This window comes from Anomaloglossus baeobatrachus, chromosome 5, assembly GCF_048569485.1.
Source record: "Anomaloglossus baeobatrachus isolate aAnoBae1 chromosome 5, aAnoBae1.hap1, whole genome shotgun sequence".
NCBI lineage: Eukaryota > Metazoa > Chordata > Amphibia > Anura > Aromobatidae > Anomaloglossus > Anomaloglossus baeobatrachus.
The window spans coordinates 397551811-397566239 of record NC_134357.1 but is presented as its reverse complement, the minus strand read 5'-3'; the positions used below and the strand labels follow the sequence as shown (position 1 = coordinate 397566239).

The window sequence follows — 14429 nt, the reverse complement described above, 5'->3', positions numbered from 1 at the left end:
CACACACACACACACATCGGGCTCTGCACACCGCGCGCGCACACATCGGGCTCTGCACACCGCGCGCGCACACATCGGGCTCTGCACACCGCGCGCGCACACATCGGGCTCTGCACACCGCGCGCGCACACATCGGGCTCTGCACACCGCGCGCGCACACATCGGGCTCTGCACACCGCGCGCGCACACATCGGGCTCTGCACACCGCGCGCGCACACATCGGGCTCTGCACACCGCGCGCGCACACATCGGGCTCTGCACACCGCGCGCGCACACATCGGGCTCTGCACACCGCGCGCGCACACATCGGGCTCTGCACACCGCGCGCGCACACATCGGGCTCTGCACACCGCGCGCGCACACATCGGGCTCTGCACACCGCGCGCGCACACATCGGGCTCTGCACACCGCGCGCGCACACATCGGGCTCTGCACACCGCACGCGCACACATCGGGCTCTGCACACCGCACGCGCACACATCGGGCTCTGCACACCGCACACACACACACATCGGGCTCTGCGCGCACACACACACATCGGGCTCTGCACACCGCACACACACACATCGGGCTCTGCACACCGCACACACACACATCGGGCTCTGCACACCGCACACACACACACACATCGGGCTCTGCGCGCACACACACACACATCGGGCTCTGCACACCGCACACACACACATCGGGCTCTGCACACCGCACACACACACACACATCGGGCTCTGCGCGCACACACACACACATCGGGCTCTGCACACCGCACACACACACACACACACTGGGCTCTGCACACTACACACACACACACACACACTGGGCTCTGCACACTACACACACACACACACACACACTGGGCTCTGCACACTACACACACACACACACACACACACACTAGGCTCTGCACACTACACACACACACACACACACACACTGGGCTCTGCACACTACACACACACACACACACACACTGGGCTCTGCACACTACACACACACACACACACACTGGGCTCTGCACACTACACACACACACACACACACACACACTGGGCTCTGCACACTACACACACACACACACACACACACACACTGGGCTCTGCACACTACACACACACACACACACACACACTGGGCTCTGCACACTACACACACACACACACACACACACACTGGGCTCTGCACACTACACACACACACACACACACACTGGGCTCTGCACACTACACACACACACACACACACTGGGCTCTGCACACTACACACACACACACACACACACTGGGCTCTGCACACTACACACACACACACACACACACACACTGGGCTCTGCACACTACACACACACACACACACACACACTGGGCTCTGCACACTACACACACACACACACACACACACACACTGGGCTCTGCACACTACACACACACACACACACACACACACACACACACTGGGCTCTGCACACTACACACACACACACACACACACACACACACTGGGCTCTGCACACTACACACACACACACACACACACACACACACTGGGCTCTGGCTCTGCACACTACACACACACACACACACACTGGGCTCTGCACACTACACACACACACACACACACACACACACTGGGCTCTGCACACTACACACACACACACACACACACACACACTGGGCTCTGCACACTACACACACACACACACACACACACACACTGGGCTCTGCACACTACACACACACACACACACACACACTGGGCTCTGCACACTACACACACACACACACACACTGGGCTCTGCACACTACACACACACACACACACACACACACACACACACACACACACTGGGCTCTGCACACTACACACACACACACACACACACACACACTGGGCTCTGCACACTACACACACACACACACTGGGTTCTGCACACTACACACACACACACACACACACACACACTGGGCTCTGCACACTACACACACACACACACACACACACACTGGGCTCTGCACACTACACACACACACACACACACACACACACACTGGGCTCTGCACACTACACACACACACACACACACACACACACACACACACTGGGCTCTGCACACTACACACACACACACACACACACACACACACACACTGGGCTCTGCACACTACACACACACACACACACACTGGGCTCTGCACACTACACACACACACACACACACTGGGCTCTGCACACTACACACACACACACACACACTGGGCTCTGCACACTACACACACACACACACACACACTGGGCTCTGCACACTACACACACACACACACACACACACTGGGCTCTGCACACTACACACACACACACACACACTGGGCTCTGCACACTACACACACACACACACACACACACACACACTGGGCTCTGCACACTACACACACACACACACACACACACACACACACACTGGGCTCTGCACACTACACACACACACACACACACACACACACACACACTGGGCTCTGCACACTACACACACACACACACACACTGGGCTCTGCACACTACACACACACACACACACACTGGGCTCTGCACACTACACACACACACACACACACACTGGGCTCTGCACACTACACACACACACACACACACACACTGGGCTCTACACACACACACACACACACACACATCGGGCTCTGTACCGACCACCACCACCACCATCGTTCTGCACCAACCCCTCTACCCCCATAGGGAACACATGTAGGGAATACATACTTACCCCTCCTCGGTTCCCGCCGCTCCTGCATGTTTGTCCGCTGTCTGGTCTGGACATATCAGCACAATAGTGACGTCACAGCTGTCCTGAACTGTCAGACACAGACAGCGGGACAGTGATGAGAAGCAGCGCTCCCTCTCATCAGCGCTTTCAAATGTATCGGCATCACAGATGCTGCTGATGCATTTGAATGTGCGATCCTGAGCAGGGGGCCCGGTGCTGGCGGTGACACCGTGGGCAGCCGCCGCCAGGCCCCTCCCCTCAGCTCACGGGTCCCACAGCAGTGCCAGGGGAGGTTGCAGGGAGAGTACGGGTGCGGAGAAGGGGGGCGGGGACTCACACACTGTACCTGCCCAGCAGGGCGGTGACATGCTGTTCCCAGATTTGCATGTCAACATGGTCCTGCCCATGTTGACATGAAATGACCGGAAGCAGCAAAATCGCGGCAGGAGCGGTCACATGACCACTCTGAGCCGGGGAGAGGGGCTGACAGCAGGGCAGGTAAGTGCTCACTATCTACTTACCTGCCCCAATGTAGCCCAATAGGGGAAAAAAAGTCAAAATAAGCCGGATAACCCCTTTAAGAAAAAGTAAATTTCTAGTGCGCACATGGCCTATTATAGTTTTTATTTTTATTTTTGCTACTATCACACAGTAAAATGCTCTGAGAGCTGTAACTACTTTGTTTTGGCAAGCAGAGCTGTATTTGTTCTTATTTTTTGTGCGACGTACAATTTTTTTTGTTCTATTTTTTGATCATTTAATTCAGATGTTTCAGATGCAGAATGAACAGTAATTCACTTATTGATAGAGATCAAATTTTTAACAATGTATTTTTGTTTTTGCACCACCATATTCTGAGAGGTGTAACTTTATTTTTTTCCCCAAACTACAAAGTTTGTTTTTGTTTTTTTTCTTGCAGGATGGTTTGAGGTTTTAATTTATATCATATTTTTTACATTTCACTTTTTGATCGGTTTTTATTAAAAAAAAAAAGCCACATTTTTAGCGTGTTTTTATCTTTTCCCGGTATTTGGTCTTTTCAGATTTTTTTTTTTTTATTTGCATACAGCTGACCCCCACATGATTTTTAGCTGTGGGGGGCGCTATGCATTTATTACCAGCCACCATCATTAAGGAATAAGGGGCCTTAATGGGGCCACTGTTTTAGTGGTTAAGGATGGTTTCCTAACAGGTAATCTGGCTCCCCCTAGTGCCTCAAATTAATTCCGCAAGTAATACTGCTTCATACAACGCTGCAACAGTAAAATTACTTGCAATTGATTTGTCTTTATAAATATTCTGATTTTAGCTTTATTCAACAATATCCTGAGTCATGATTCATGCCCATTCATGATTTTGGGAAGCATTTTAATAGATACTTGCTGTTGGTTGTTAGCCTGTATTCACATCACTGTGACCAGAAATTTTGCTGCTATGCAAATGTGATCATTTTACTGTGTAACTGCACTAAATAATTAGTGAAAGTGTTTTTGTTTTGTTTTTTTGGTTGCTAGCTGCAGTCTTTTTTTCCAAATTGAGCCAAAGCTACATGTTGGTGCAATTTTGGAGCAACTTGACACACTTCTGGAACAACATGCGTGCGCAGTCTTAGAGCACCTCATACCTAAATAACTTTGACCTAACCTGTTCACATTTCATTTGTATCTTTAAGACTATGATGACGGTTTTTCCATGAAGCATACGGCAGCTGCACGTTTCCAGAGGAATCATCGCCTAATTAGTGAAATCTTGAGCGAGAGCGTAGTGCCTGATGTGAGATCTGTTGTCACCACAGCCAGGATGCAGGTCCTTAAAAGACAAGTCCAGTCTCTTATGGTTCATCAGGTTAGTACTGGGGTAAAACCTATTAGAGCAGAAGGTTGTAGTTTGTCTTTCTAGAGAATTGTGCCATTTATGTAAATGACACTCTGATCAGAGCATAGTGCGCTCCGATTCTCTCTGATAAGAATATTGAGAAAAAAAGATTCTCTTGTCTTCTCTATTCTGGGAGTCTGGAAATTGGACTGCACTCAGATGTCATCTGAATACAGTGTGATGTTTCCCTCACAAGACTTGACTTGAATGGCCGAATTCAATCCAAATATTGGATCTAACTTTAACATGCAGTAATTTTTATTTTTCTCGAACAGACATTTTCTGAGGAAAGGAATTTGACACGTGTGCGGCCCCATAGACTAACATTGATCCGAGTGCGATCTGATGTTTTGTTGGATCGCACTCGGACCGAAAATACAGCCATGTGCACCTGCTATTAGGATGATGGAGAGATATCACAAGTGCGTCATCTCTGCAGTTATGTGACCACTGCAGGCCTGTATGCAGAATGAGAAGTCCATACTTTATTTCTTCCCTAGATTTATTTCTTACCATATGTCTCTTCATATGACCGCACAATATGCATGCTTGTTCCCCTCTCTAAAAACAGGGAGGAATGTTATAAACTCAAAGATGACCATATTGCTGTGGTTTGTTCTATTGTTTATGAAGGGACATCGACTGATGTGCACTTACACTGTAACACAGAAGACTGACAGCCTAATACTATCTGATATAGGCTGGATTCACATTAAGCATTAAAGGGAACCAATCACCAGGATTTTCGTATATAACCTAAAGCCAGTGCTATACTGGCACTATCAGGCTGATTCTATACATATATGTAGTGGTCAGCTAGGATGTTTAGGTTTTGAAATCCAAGAAAGGGAAGTTTATAAAATCAGCAGCTTCTTGAGTGACAGCTTCTGAGGATCAGATAATATTGGGGGTATGCATAGTTATCCCCGCCCCCTGTTAGAATTAGCATAAGCATTATACAACTGATTTACTTTGTCTCTTGCAGGACCTGTGTGGGGTCATACCCATGTGAACTGGTATCAGCTTTGTTGGCAGAGGCTCTGCCCCTTGTGGTCACATGGGAAATGTCTGCACAAAGATTGCAGACATTTCTCAAGAAATTTCCGCGGCAAATCCGCGGGTAAAACGCACTAGTGCGCACAGAGCCTTACACATGAACTGATATAGTACATGAGTAAAAAAAAAACCAGACTCACTAGTCTGATCCATTTTTCAGCTCCTACTACCTCATTAAACTCAATGGGTGCTTTAATAGAATGATGCCGTAGTTACATCATCCATATGTTCATTCTTATTTTCAGATTCATGGCACCTACATATACATAAGAAACTGTATTTGGCCCTTTATAATTTTTAAGTTGTCAGTGTATACACGTGGATGTCCTAGAATTAAAATACAGACATAGGGATGACATCAGGATTAAAAATGAACTATTTACAAAAAAAAGCCTAATTTCATTGATGTTTATCACTTTCATTCTCCATTGCTGACAAGTGTATGAAACGTTTTCAGTTGTTAGACATCGTGAGCGGGGCTGGACACTGCTGCATAGACATATATAACACGCAACATTAATATTCATACGGATTAAAAGCTGCTGCTAAAAAGATTTATCCTTATAAGTTGCAGCTTCCTTTGTGGCTTAAAGTTGTATCCCTTTTGTTTCTGAATGTAAGCGTGAATAAACACGCTGGGTAGAAACTAACCTCACCCCAGTCTGCAGGTGTGGTGAGTGGGTGTGTAATGATGCCTGATTCCCACTAATGGCTCTACAGAGCCGTGCACATCAGTACAAAGACCCTGCGCGCATTGTCAAGGCTATGCACGCCTTTTTAGGGTGTTTTTTTCAGCTTGGATGTTAGAGAAATAGAAAAACAATGTTGAAATTGCTCTTTTTTAAAGCAGTACTATAAAAAAACAACTCGACTTCCAAGAAAAGGCAAACGCCTTGTAGAGAGGGAAAAAAATGTCCCTTTTATAATGAAAAAAATACTAAAATGGCAGAGTGGCTGCAAAAATAGCTCACCGCTTGGGCCAATCATGTTTCCAATCTGTGGTATTCCTGGAAAGGGTCGAGTAATATCTTCTGGGTCTTAAAGTTATGCCGAGGGTGATCAGTGTCCTCACTTTTCTTTGTTTTTCACATCAGCGCAAATTGGAGGCAGAGCTGTTACAAATTGAAGATCGTCACCAGGAAAAGAAGAGAAAGTTCTTGGAAAGTACCGATGCCTTCAACAATGAGCTTAAACGGGTAAGTTTCAATATTCTGATCCCTGGCTGAGGACTACACTGGTTCTCTATTCTCTTGCTAGGACTAGTATGTGCCCGGTGTCAGAATCACTGGAAGTGGTCACCTTTTATATCATGTGACGTGCCTGGAGTCCCGGGCATCTTTTCCTTTGCATATAATGATTATAGTATGCGGCTTTTGTCTTGACTCTTGTTTCATATTTACAGCTATGCAGCCTGAAAGTGGAGGTGGATATGGATAAAATTGCAGCAGAAATAGCCCAAGCAGAAGAACAGGCTCGCAAGCGTCAGGAGGAACGAGAGAAAGAAGCGGCAGAACAAGCTGAACGCAATCAAGTCGCTGCAGCAGCTGCTGCTGCCGCGGCAGCCGCAGCAGCTGAGGAGGAGCAGGAGGCGGTGAAGACCGAAGAGAAGAATGGAGAGGAGGAGGTGGCAGCGATGGAGACAGGTATTTAGGGTTCTTATCAGTGATTTGCTTCATATGCAGATCTTTGTGTGCACCACCAGCTGCTTTGCCTTGCAAAATGCATGTTGTAGCACCAATGTTCTCCTTTTAGGTTCCAAAAGTAGGAGCCAATCCACTAATTGTAATATCATGGGATATATTAATTTTGATATATCCGTTTCATACTTTGCCAGCTCCTAGCAGTGTGATGGCCCTGTGGTTATATATGCAGGCCTCATGCATTCTTCAAGCTCCAGATACAAACGCAAGATGAAGGTAGTTGGTTACTCCCGTGTAAAGTTTACTTGCCACCTAAGAAAAGAAAACAGCCAGTAATTTGGCAATTATTACTTTGTGATATGAGCAGTGTACATGTAACACTCTCTCTTCCAGAGGACACTCCTTCTTTGCCACCACCACCAGAGGAGACCAACGAGAGCCAGCAGAATGGTGAGGAGGGAACATCTACCCCTGAAGACAAGGAAAGTGGACAAGAAGCAGTAGATAGCACCCTGGATGAGGGAACAAGTGACAGCAACACTGGGTCTGAGAGCAACAGTGGGACGGTGGAGGAAACCCCTGTAGATCAAACAGCGGAGGAAGCAGACCGGAAGGATTGATCTCAGTGTGCTAGAGATGGCTTATTTTGTCACGCATAGGTCGGTGAGGGAAGACCTCTGAAATCATTCCTAAATTATAAACCCACCATATTGCTGCTTCTTGACAGCTATCTCTGTGGAGCTCTTGTCAGCACTGCCTAGTATTGTATGATGGTGGATAGGCAATAGCACCATAAGAATGGCGTCATGTGGCATTTTAGCTGACTCGCACGCATTGGCCTCAATGTACTGTAACCTGACAATGGAATTAAAATTTGTGTCCTCCCGATGGGTGCAGACCAGCTTCATACCAAGTCAGTGCTGCAAGAATGTTCAAGTCCTGCGTTGTTTTAATTCTTCACTCAAAACTAAATTTTAATGCCCACCCCCCCGCCATACTGCATCTTTGTAACTAATGTGGCCTAAACACAATTCTCATTGCAGTTGTGTAAGAAACTAGTTATCAACTGATATTTTTTATTACTTTTCTTTTTTTTTTATCAAATGCAAAGAAAATAAAGAAGAATGAAACCTTTTGTGTGCATGATTTTGTTTTCGGCTTCTTTCCAGATCCTAAGATTATATGGGACACTGCTAGCCTAGACTAGATACAGGACCCATAGTGCTCTGCTTGCGCTGATTCTCCAGGTATTGTGCTACTACATCCATCAGGGCATGCCTGGAGTTGGACAGCTGAAACTTGCAGGCTACTTAGTGCCTTAGGGTGGTGTCACACATGGTGACGCAGCAGCGATCTGACCTTATCAGGATCGCTGCTGTGTCGTTACATGGTCGCTGGTGAGCTGTCAAACGGGCAGATCTCACCAGCGAACAGCCCCCAGCCAGCAGTGACGCGTGGAAGCGTAACTAAGGTAAATATCGGGTAACCAAGGAAAGCACTTCTCTTGGTTACCCGATATTTACCTTAGTTACTAGTGTCCGCCGCTCTCACGCTGCCAGTGCCGGCTCCCTGTTCCCTGCACTCCTAGCCAGAGTACACATCGGGTTAATTACCCGATGTGTACTCCAGCTACGTGTGCAGGGAGCAGGGACTGGCAGCGTGAGAGCGGCGGACACTAGTAACTAAGGTAAATATCGGGTAACCAAGGAAAGGGCTTCTTGGTTACCCGATGTTTACCGTGGTTACAGCTTACCGCAGGCTGCCAGACTCCGGCTTCCTGCTCTCTTCAGTTCGTCACTGTCACACACAGCGATGTGTGCTTCACAGCAGGAGAGCAACGTCCAAAAAATGAAGCAGGACATTCAGCAACGAGCGGCGACCTCACAGCAGGGGCCAGGTCAATGCTGGATGCCACACACAGCGACGTCGCTGCTACGTCACAGAAAATGGTGACTTAGCAGCGACCTCGTTCGCAGGTTTTATCAAGTACAGACACTCCCCATGTTATCCTATGGGATTTGGGGAGTGCTGTATCAATGGTGTGGTATAGTATGTGCAGCTGCGGATGTCCCGCAGCTGTATGTAACTACATGTCAATTATTCATGCAGAAATATCTTCGGAATTCCCGCTGCTCCACTATGGGGATACAGGGTGGGAATTCTGCAGATATTTCTGTACTTGTCCCGCAGGTTTAACGCAATAAAAATGCTCGAATCCCGCAGCAATGGATAGCTGCGGATTCTAGGCAGCAGCTGCTGTAAACCTGTGAAAATATCCGTGGGTATTGTCCCGTGGGCACATAGCCTTAGATCCTGGTCAGTTGCTTAGGGTGAAGATTCTCTGACCCAAAATGTAACTTTTCCAAAAAGTGAAGGCAATTCATATTACCATTCAGTATTTCTTGGATGTCATCGCTGTAAAAATGACATTATCTGCACATCTAAAACTTATACATATGATCTTTTGCTGCTTAGCAAAAATTTGCAAACTTGAACATGTGGTTGTTGGTTTAACATTCAAATCAGACTTCCATGTAACTTTGAAAACTCCTGGTGGGTTTCTGACCTTAAGGGGTGCAGCAGCAACCATTGCCAAAGTGATGGTGCATCATCATGGCGAGTGACCTGGTGCCCCACAGTACCTGTACTGCAAGGCTGAGCCCCCAAAGAACCAACAAAGAGTGGAAGAAAATAAACCTCACATTCCACATGTTCTCAGACTGAGCTGAGAGCAAAAATAGGCGGGACCCCTCTGAAAAATACCAGGACCAAGAAAAACAAGAGTGTATAGATCATGTTATATACCATAGCTGTAGAAAAAGACATGGACCTCATACTCAAAACATATACATTGCTCTATTGCAACAAAGCAAAAAGTTACAAAACTTAACGTGTGGTTCTGCTCAGACTGAATAAAGCCCACTACTGCGTCACTATCACCTCTCCATGGATTCGATATAATAATTCGGTATTTATTATAATTTTTGTCTATTTGCCAAACTAATCATGCTGGTAACTATTTTTTATGATCAGATCACACCATAAGAAATAATAAAGATGTTTTATCTGGCTGCTGATAAAGGAGAATTTATGACTAAGTAGCGTTTAATAACTTTAGCTGTGTGCATTATCGGAGTGTTTTAGCCTCAGCGTTTTGGCATTCTATCATACAACAATAAGCCTTTAACAAGAGCTGTCCCTGTATTTTGCTTTTTATTTCCCAACACAAAATGTAATACATATTGTCTGGTCTCCTTATATGAAGTGGCCTATATAGAGTATATCAGAAAAAGTGAGTACACCCCTCACGATTTTTGTAGGTATTTTAATGTCTTTTCATGGGACAACTCTGAAGATCTGACCCTAAGATACAATGTAAAGTAGTCAGTGTACAGCTTGTATAACAGTGTAAATTTGGTGTGCCTTCTAAATAACTCAACACCGCCATTAATGTCTAAACCGCTGGCATCAAAAGTGAGTACACTCCTTAGTGAAAATGGCCAAATTGTGCCCAATTAGCCTGTTACTCTCCCTGGTGTCATGTGCCTCAGTTTACAAGGTCTCAAGTGTGAATGGGGAGCAAGTGTTAAATTTGGTGTTCTTGCTCACACACTCTCTCATGCTGGGCACTGGAAGTTAAACGTGGCACTTCATAGCAAAGAATTCTCTTAGGATCTGAAAAAAAGTAATTGTTGCTCTACATAAAGATGGCCTAAGCCAGTATTCCCCCCCCCAACTCCAGTCCTCTAGAGCCACCAACAGTGCTTATTTCCAGGATGGCCTCAGTATTGCACAGATGATAAATTAATCACTTGCACAGAAAAGAGTTCTGGCACCTTGTGCAATACTAAGGAAATCCTGAGAACATGCACTGGAGGTGGCTCTTGAGGACTGGAGTTAGGGAACACTGTCCTGTCCTAGGCTATAAGAAGATTGCCAACACCCTGAAACGGAGTTGTAGCACGGTGACAAAGACCATACAGCGGTTTAACAAGACAGGCTCCACTCAGAATAGGCATCGCCATGGTTGACCAAAGATGTTGTATGCACGTGCTCAGCGCCATATCCAGAGATTGTCTTTTCAAAATAAGTGTATAAGTGGTGCCAGCATTGTTGCAGAGGTTAAAGAGGTGGGAGTCAGACCTTACAGCACCACTGCATCAAATTGGTCTGCATAGCTGTTGACCCAGAAGGAAGTCTCTTCTAAAGCTGAAGCACAAGAAAACCCCCCTTAACAGTTTGCTGAAGACAAGCAGACTAAAGCTGGGTTTACACACTGCAACATCGCAAAGGACATCGCTGTAACGTCACCGGTTTGGTGACGCAATAGCGACCTCCCTAAGTCTCTGCTAAGTCGCTGGTGAGCTGTCAAACAGGCAAACCTGGCCAACAACTCAACAGCGATCCGGACCTGCAGAGCGACCTAGCTGGTTGTTGGGGACGTTGATAAGCAGCCTTTTGAAAGGGAAGTTGCTAACAAAGTCTCTGCAAAGTCTTCACTGAAACTTCATGCTGCACAGCGGGAAACAAAGGACCTAGGAATGGTCCTGAACGATTTGTAACGATTACAACTTCACAGCAGGGGCCGGGTCGCTGATAGGTTTCACACACTGCAACATCGCAAACAACATCGCTATTGCGTCACAAAACCGGTGACGTTACAGCGATGTCGTTTGAGATGTTGCAGTGTGTAAACCCAGCTTTAGGACATGGATTACTGAAATCATGTCCTGTGATCTGATGAGACTAAGATAAACTTATTTGGTTCAAATAGTGTCAAGTGTGTCTTGTCTACATTCATGCATGGTGGTGGGAATGTTATGATTTGGGGCTGCATGAGTGCTGCTGGCTGTGTAGAGCTACAGTTCATAGAGGGAACTATGAATGCCAACATGGGAACTGGGACATTCTGAAGCATCTGAACATGATCCCTTCCCTTTTAAACTGGGCCGCAGGGCAGAATTCCAACATCACATCCCAAAACACACCACTAAGATGACCAGTGCCTTGCTAAAGAAACCGTGTTATAGAACCGGCACATAGACTACTCTACATTGTATCAAAGTGTCATAACTTCAGTTTAATAAAATGCTTACAAAAATTTGAGACGTGTACTCACTTTTGTGAGATACTGTATATACCAATGAGCCTGCACCATACCAGGCAGATACCAGCTGTAATACCTAGCAGGCATCTACCTGTAACTACAGCAACCCAAGCACTTATGCATCATGGTGGGGCGAACCATTTAAATTCCCCTTTCCTCCTGCTTGCTCTCCCTTTATCTCCACCTTCCCCCCTTCTGTGATTGACAGCTCTGGCTTCAAAGAGGCAGAGAAGGGAGAAGATAGAAAAGCAGCAGCTGGGAGGGTGGATTTAAATGACTAGCCCCGCCATGATGCACTGAGCGCCAGTACTTGGTGTGAACAGTCATTCTTTAAATGGCACGATTGCCGATGCACACGGTCACCAGCTGACTGCAATGCGAATGCGAATTGATAGATTCCCGTAAGGAATCTAAAACAATGAAATAAAAAAATAAATATGAAAATTTGAATCAATAAAAGATGACAACAATTTGTTATTCTCACCACATACGTAAAAGTCCGATATATCGAAGTATAGTTAGTCGGTGAACTTTGTAAAGAAAAGTTGAAATGCTGCAATTGTGGGGGGGGGGGGTTAAATTTTGTCAAAACACCACAAGAGGTGATCAAATCATATATACCACAAAGTGATATCAATAAAAACGTTAGCAGTCCATACAAAAGACAAGCTCTAGCAGCACTGCAGCAACGTAAAAATGGAAATGTTACCATAAGCAAATACTTATTGTTTTTATTAATTGTCTAAAAATAAAATTTTACTACCTCAATAAAAAATCAATATAAATTGGGTTTTGCTGTAATCATACTTACCTGATCAGTCCTAATGCCAGGTCTTTTCTCCCATTTCCCAGTATTTTGAATAGTAAAATTGATGGTGTTATACACAACTACAATTTGTATCGCAAAAAAATGACCCGTCATGTCTATGTGGACAGAACATTAAGACTGCGCCCATGCTGCGTTTTTGCTAATTTTTTTCATGTGTGTTTTCTTGTAGATTTTGATCAATACTGCAAGGAAAAACGCATCCCAGTTAGGTCTATGAGAATCCTGACTTGCTGTGCACGTTGCAGATTTTTTCCTTGCAGATTTTGGCGCAGAAAAAATCTGCAGCATGTCAATTCTTTCTGCATTTTTTCCTGAGGATTTAACCCGCTGCAGTGCTTGATCACTGCAGTAGATTATATCTATCAGTGCTGCACTCGCAGCACTGACACTTCACCTCACACACCATGCAGAAAAGTAATTAAAATACGCAAGTAAACTAAGGTGCAGAGATGGTGCAGAAATTCTGCAGCGTCAAAAACTCAACTGATCCTGATCGTGGGAACATGTGACCGTTCAGCTTCATGGGTGACTGTTTCCCACTCCCCTCTGGCAGCAGAGCCGCATTGCACAGTGAGCAGGTCCGCCGCACTGAATGTCAGAGATTCCTGTGATTTACAGGCATCAGCACTGCACCCCAGTGATATGCTTGTAGGTTACTCCCTCTCTATAGTACGGCTGTTAATAAATGTATAATGAAGGGGGTGATCGGGGAGGGAGAAAGCTCCAGATCCGAGATCAGCACTCTTAATTCATTGCCCACACACCTGGGCTCTAGGTGAGAAGAGTGGATTCTCATCTATATTTATAGCCAGGAGAAGAACATACATTTTATGCTCGATGTCGAAGATGCACAGATTGTTCTTTGGCTGTGTATCCAAAGTTGCCTTGTAGCCCCAGCCCAATAAGGCCCTGTGCCCACGGGATAAATTAACTGCGGATTTTGCTGCAGAAAACCTGCGGATTTTCTAGATTTTCCAGATAAATCCACGGGTTTGCGCAAGTACAGACACTCCCTATGTTATCCTATGGGATTTGGGGAGTGCTTTATCAATGCTGCGGTATTTGCGGCTGCGGAAAAAGCTGCGGATTTCCCGCAGCCGCATGTAACTGCATGTCCATTATTCATGCGTAATTATCTGCGGAATTCCC

General features: G+C 46.0%; 1 protein-coding gene across 2 annotated transcripts in view; it reads left to right on the top strand.

Annotated features, from left to right (window-relative positions):
* The window catches only part of SMARCE1 (SWI/SNF related BAF chromatin remodeling complex subunit E1), a 75365-nt gene extending 66886 nt beyond the window's left edge, over positions 1-8479 (top strand). For both annotated transcript variants that reach the window (XM_075350161.1, XM_075350160.1), the window contains 4 exons: positions 4446-4618; positions 6799-6900; positions 7107-7347; positions 7738-8479. In XM_075350161.1, coding sequence (XP_075206276.1) covers positions 4446-4618; positions 6799-6900; positions 7107-7347; positions 7738-7964 — 743 coding nt within the window. In that variant the 3' untranslated portion in view covers positions 7965-8479. The remainder of the gene's footprint in view (positions 1-4445; positions 4619-6798; positions 6901-7106; positions 7348-7737) is intronic.
* Positions 8480-14429: the final 5950 nt, after the last annotated feature.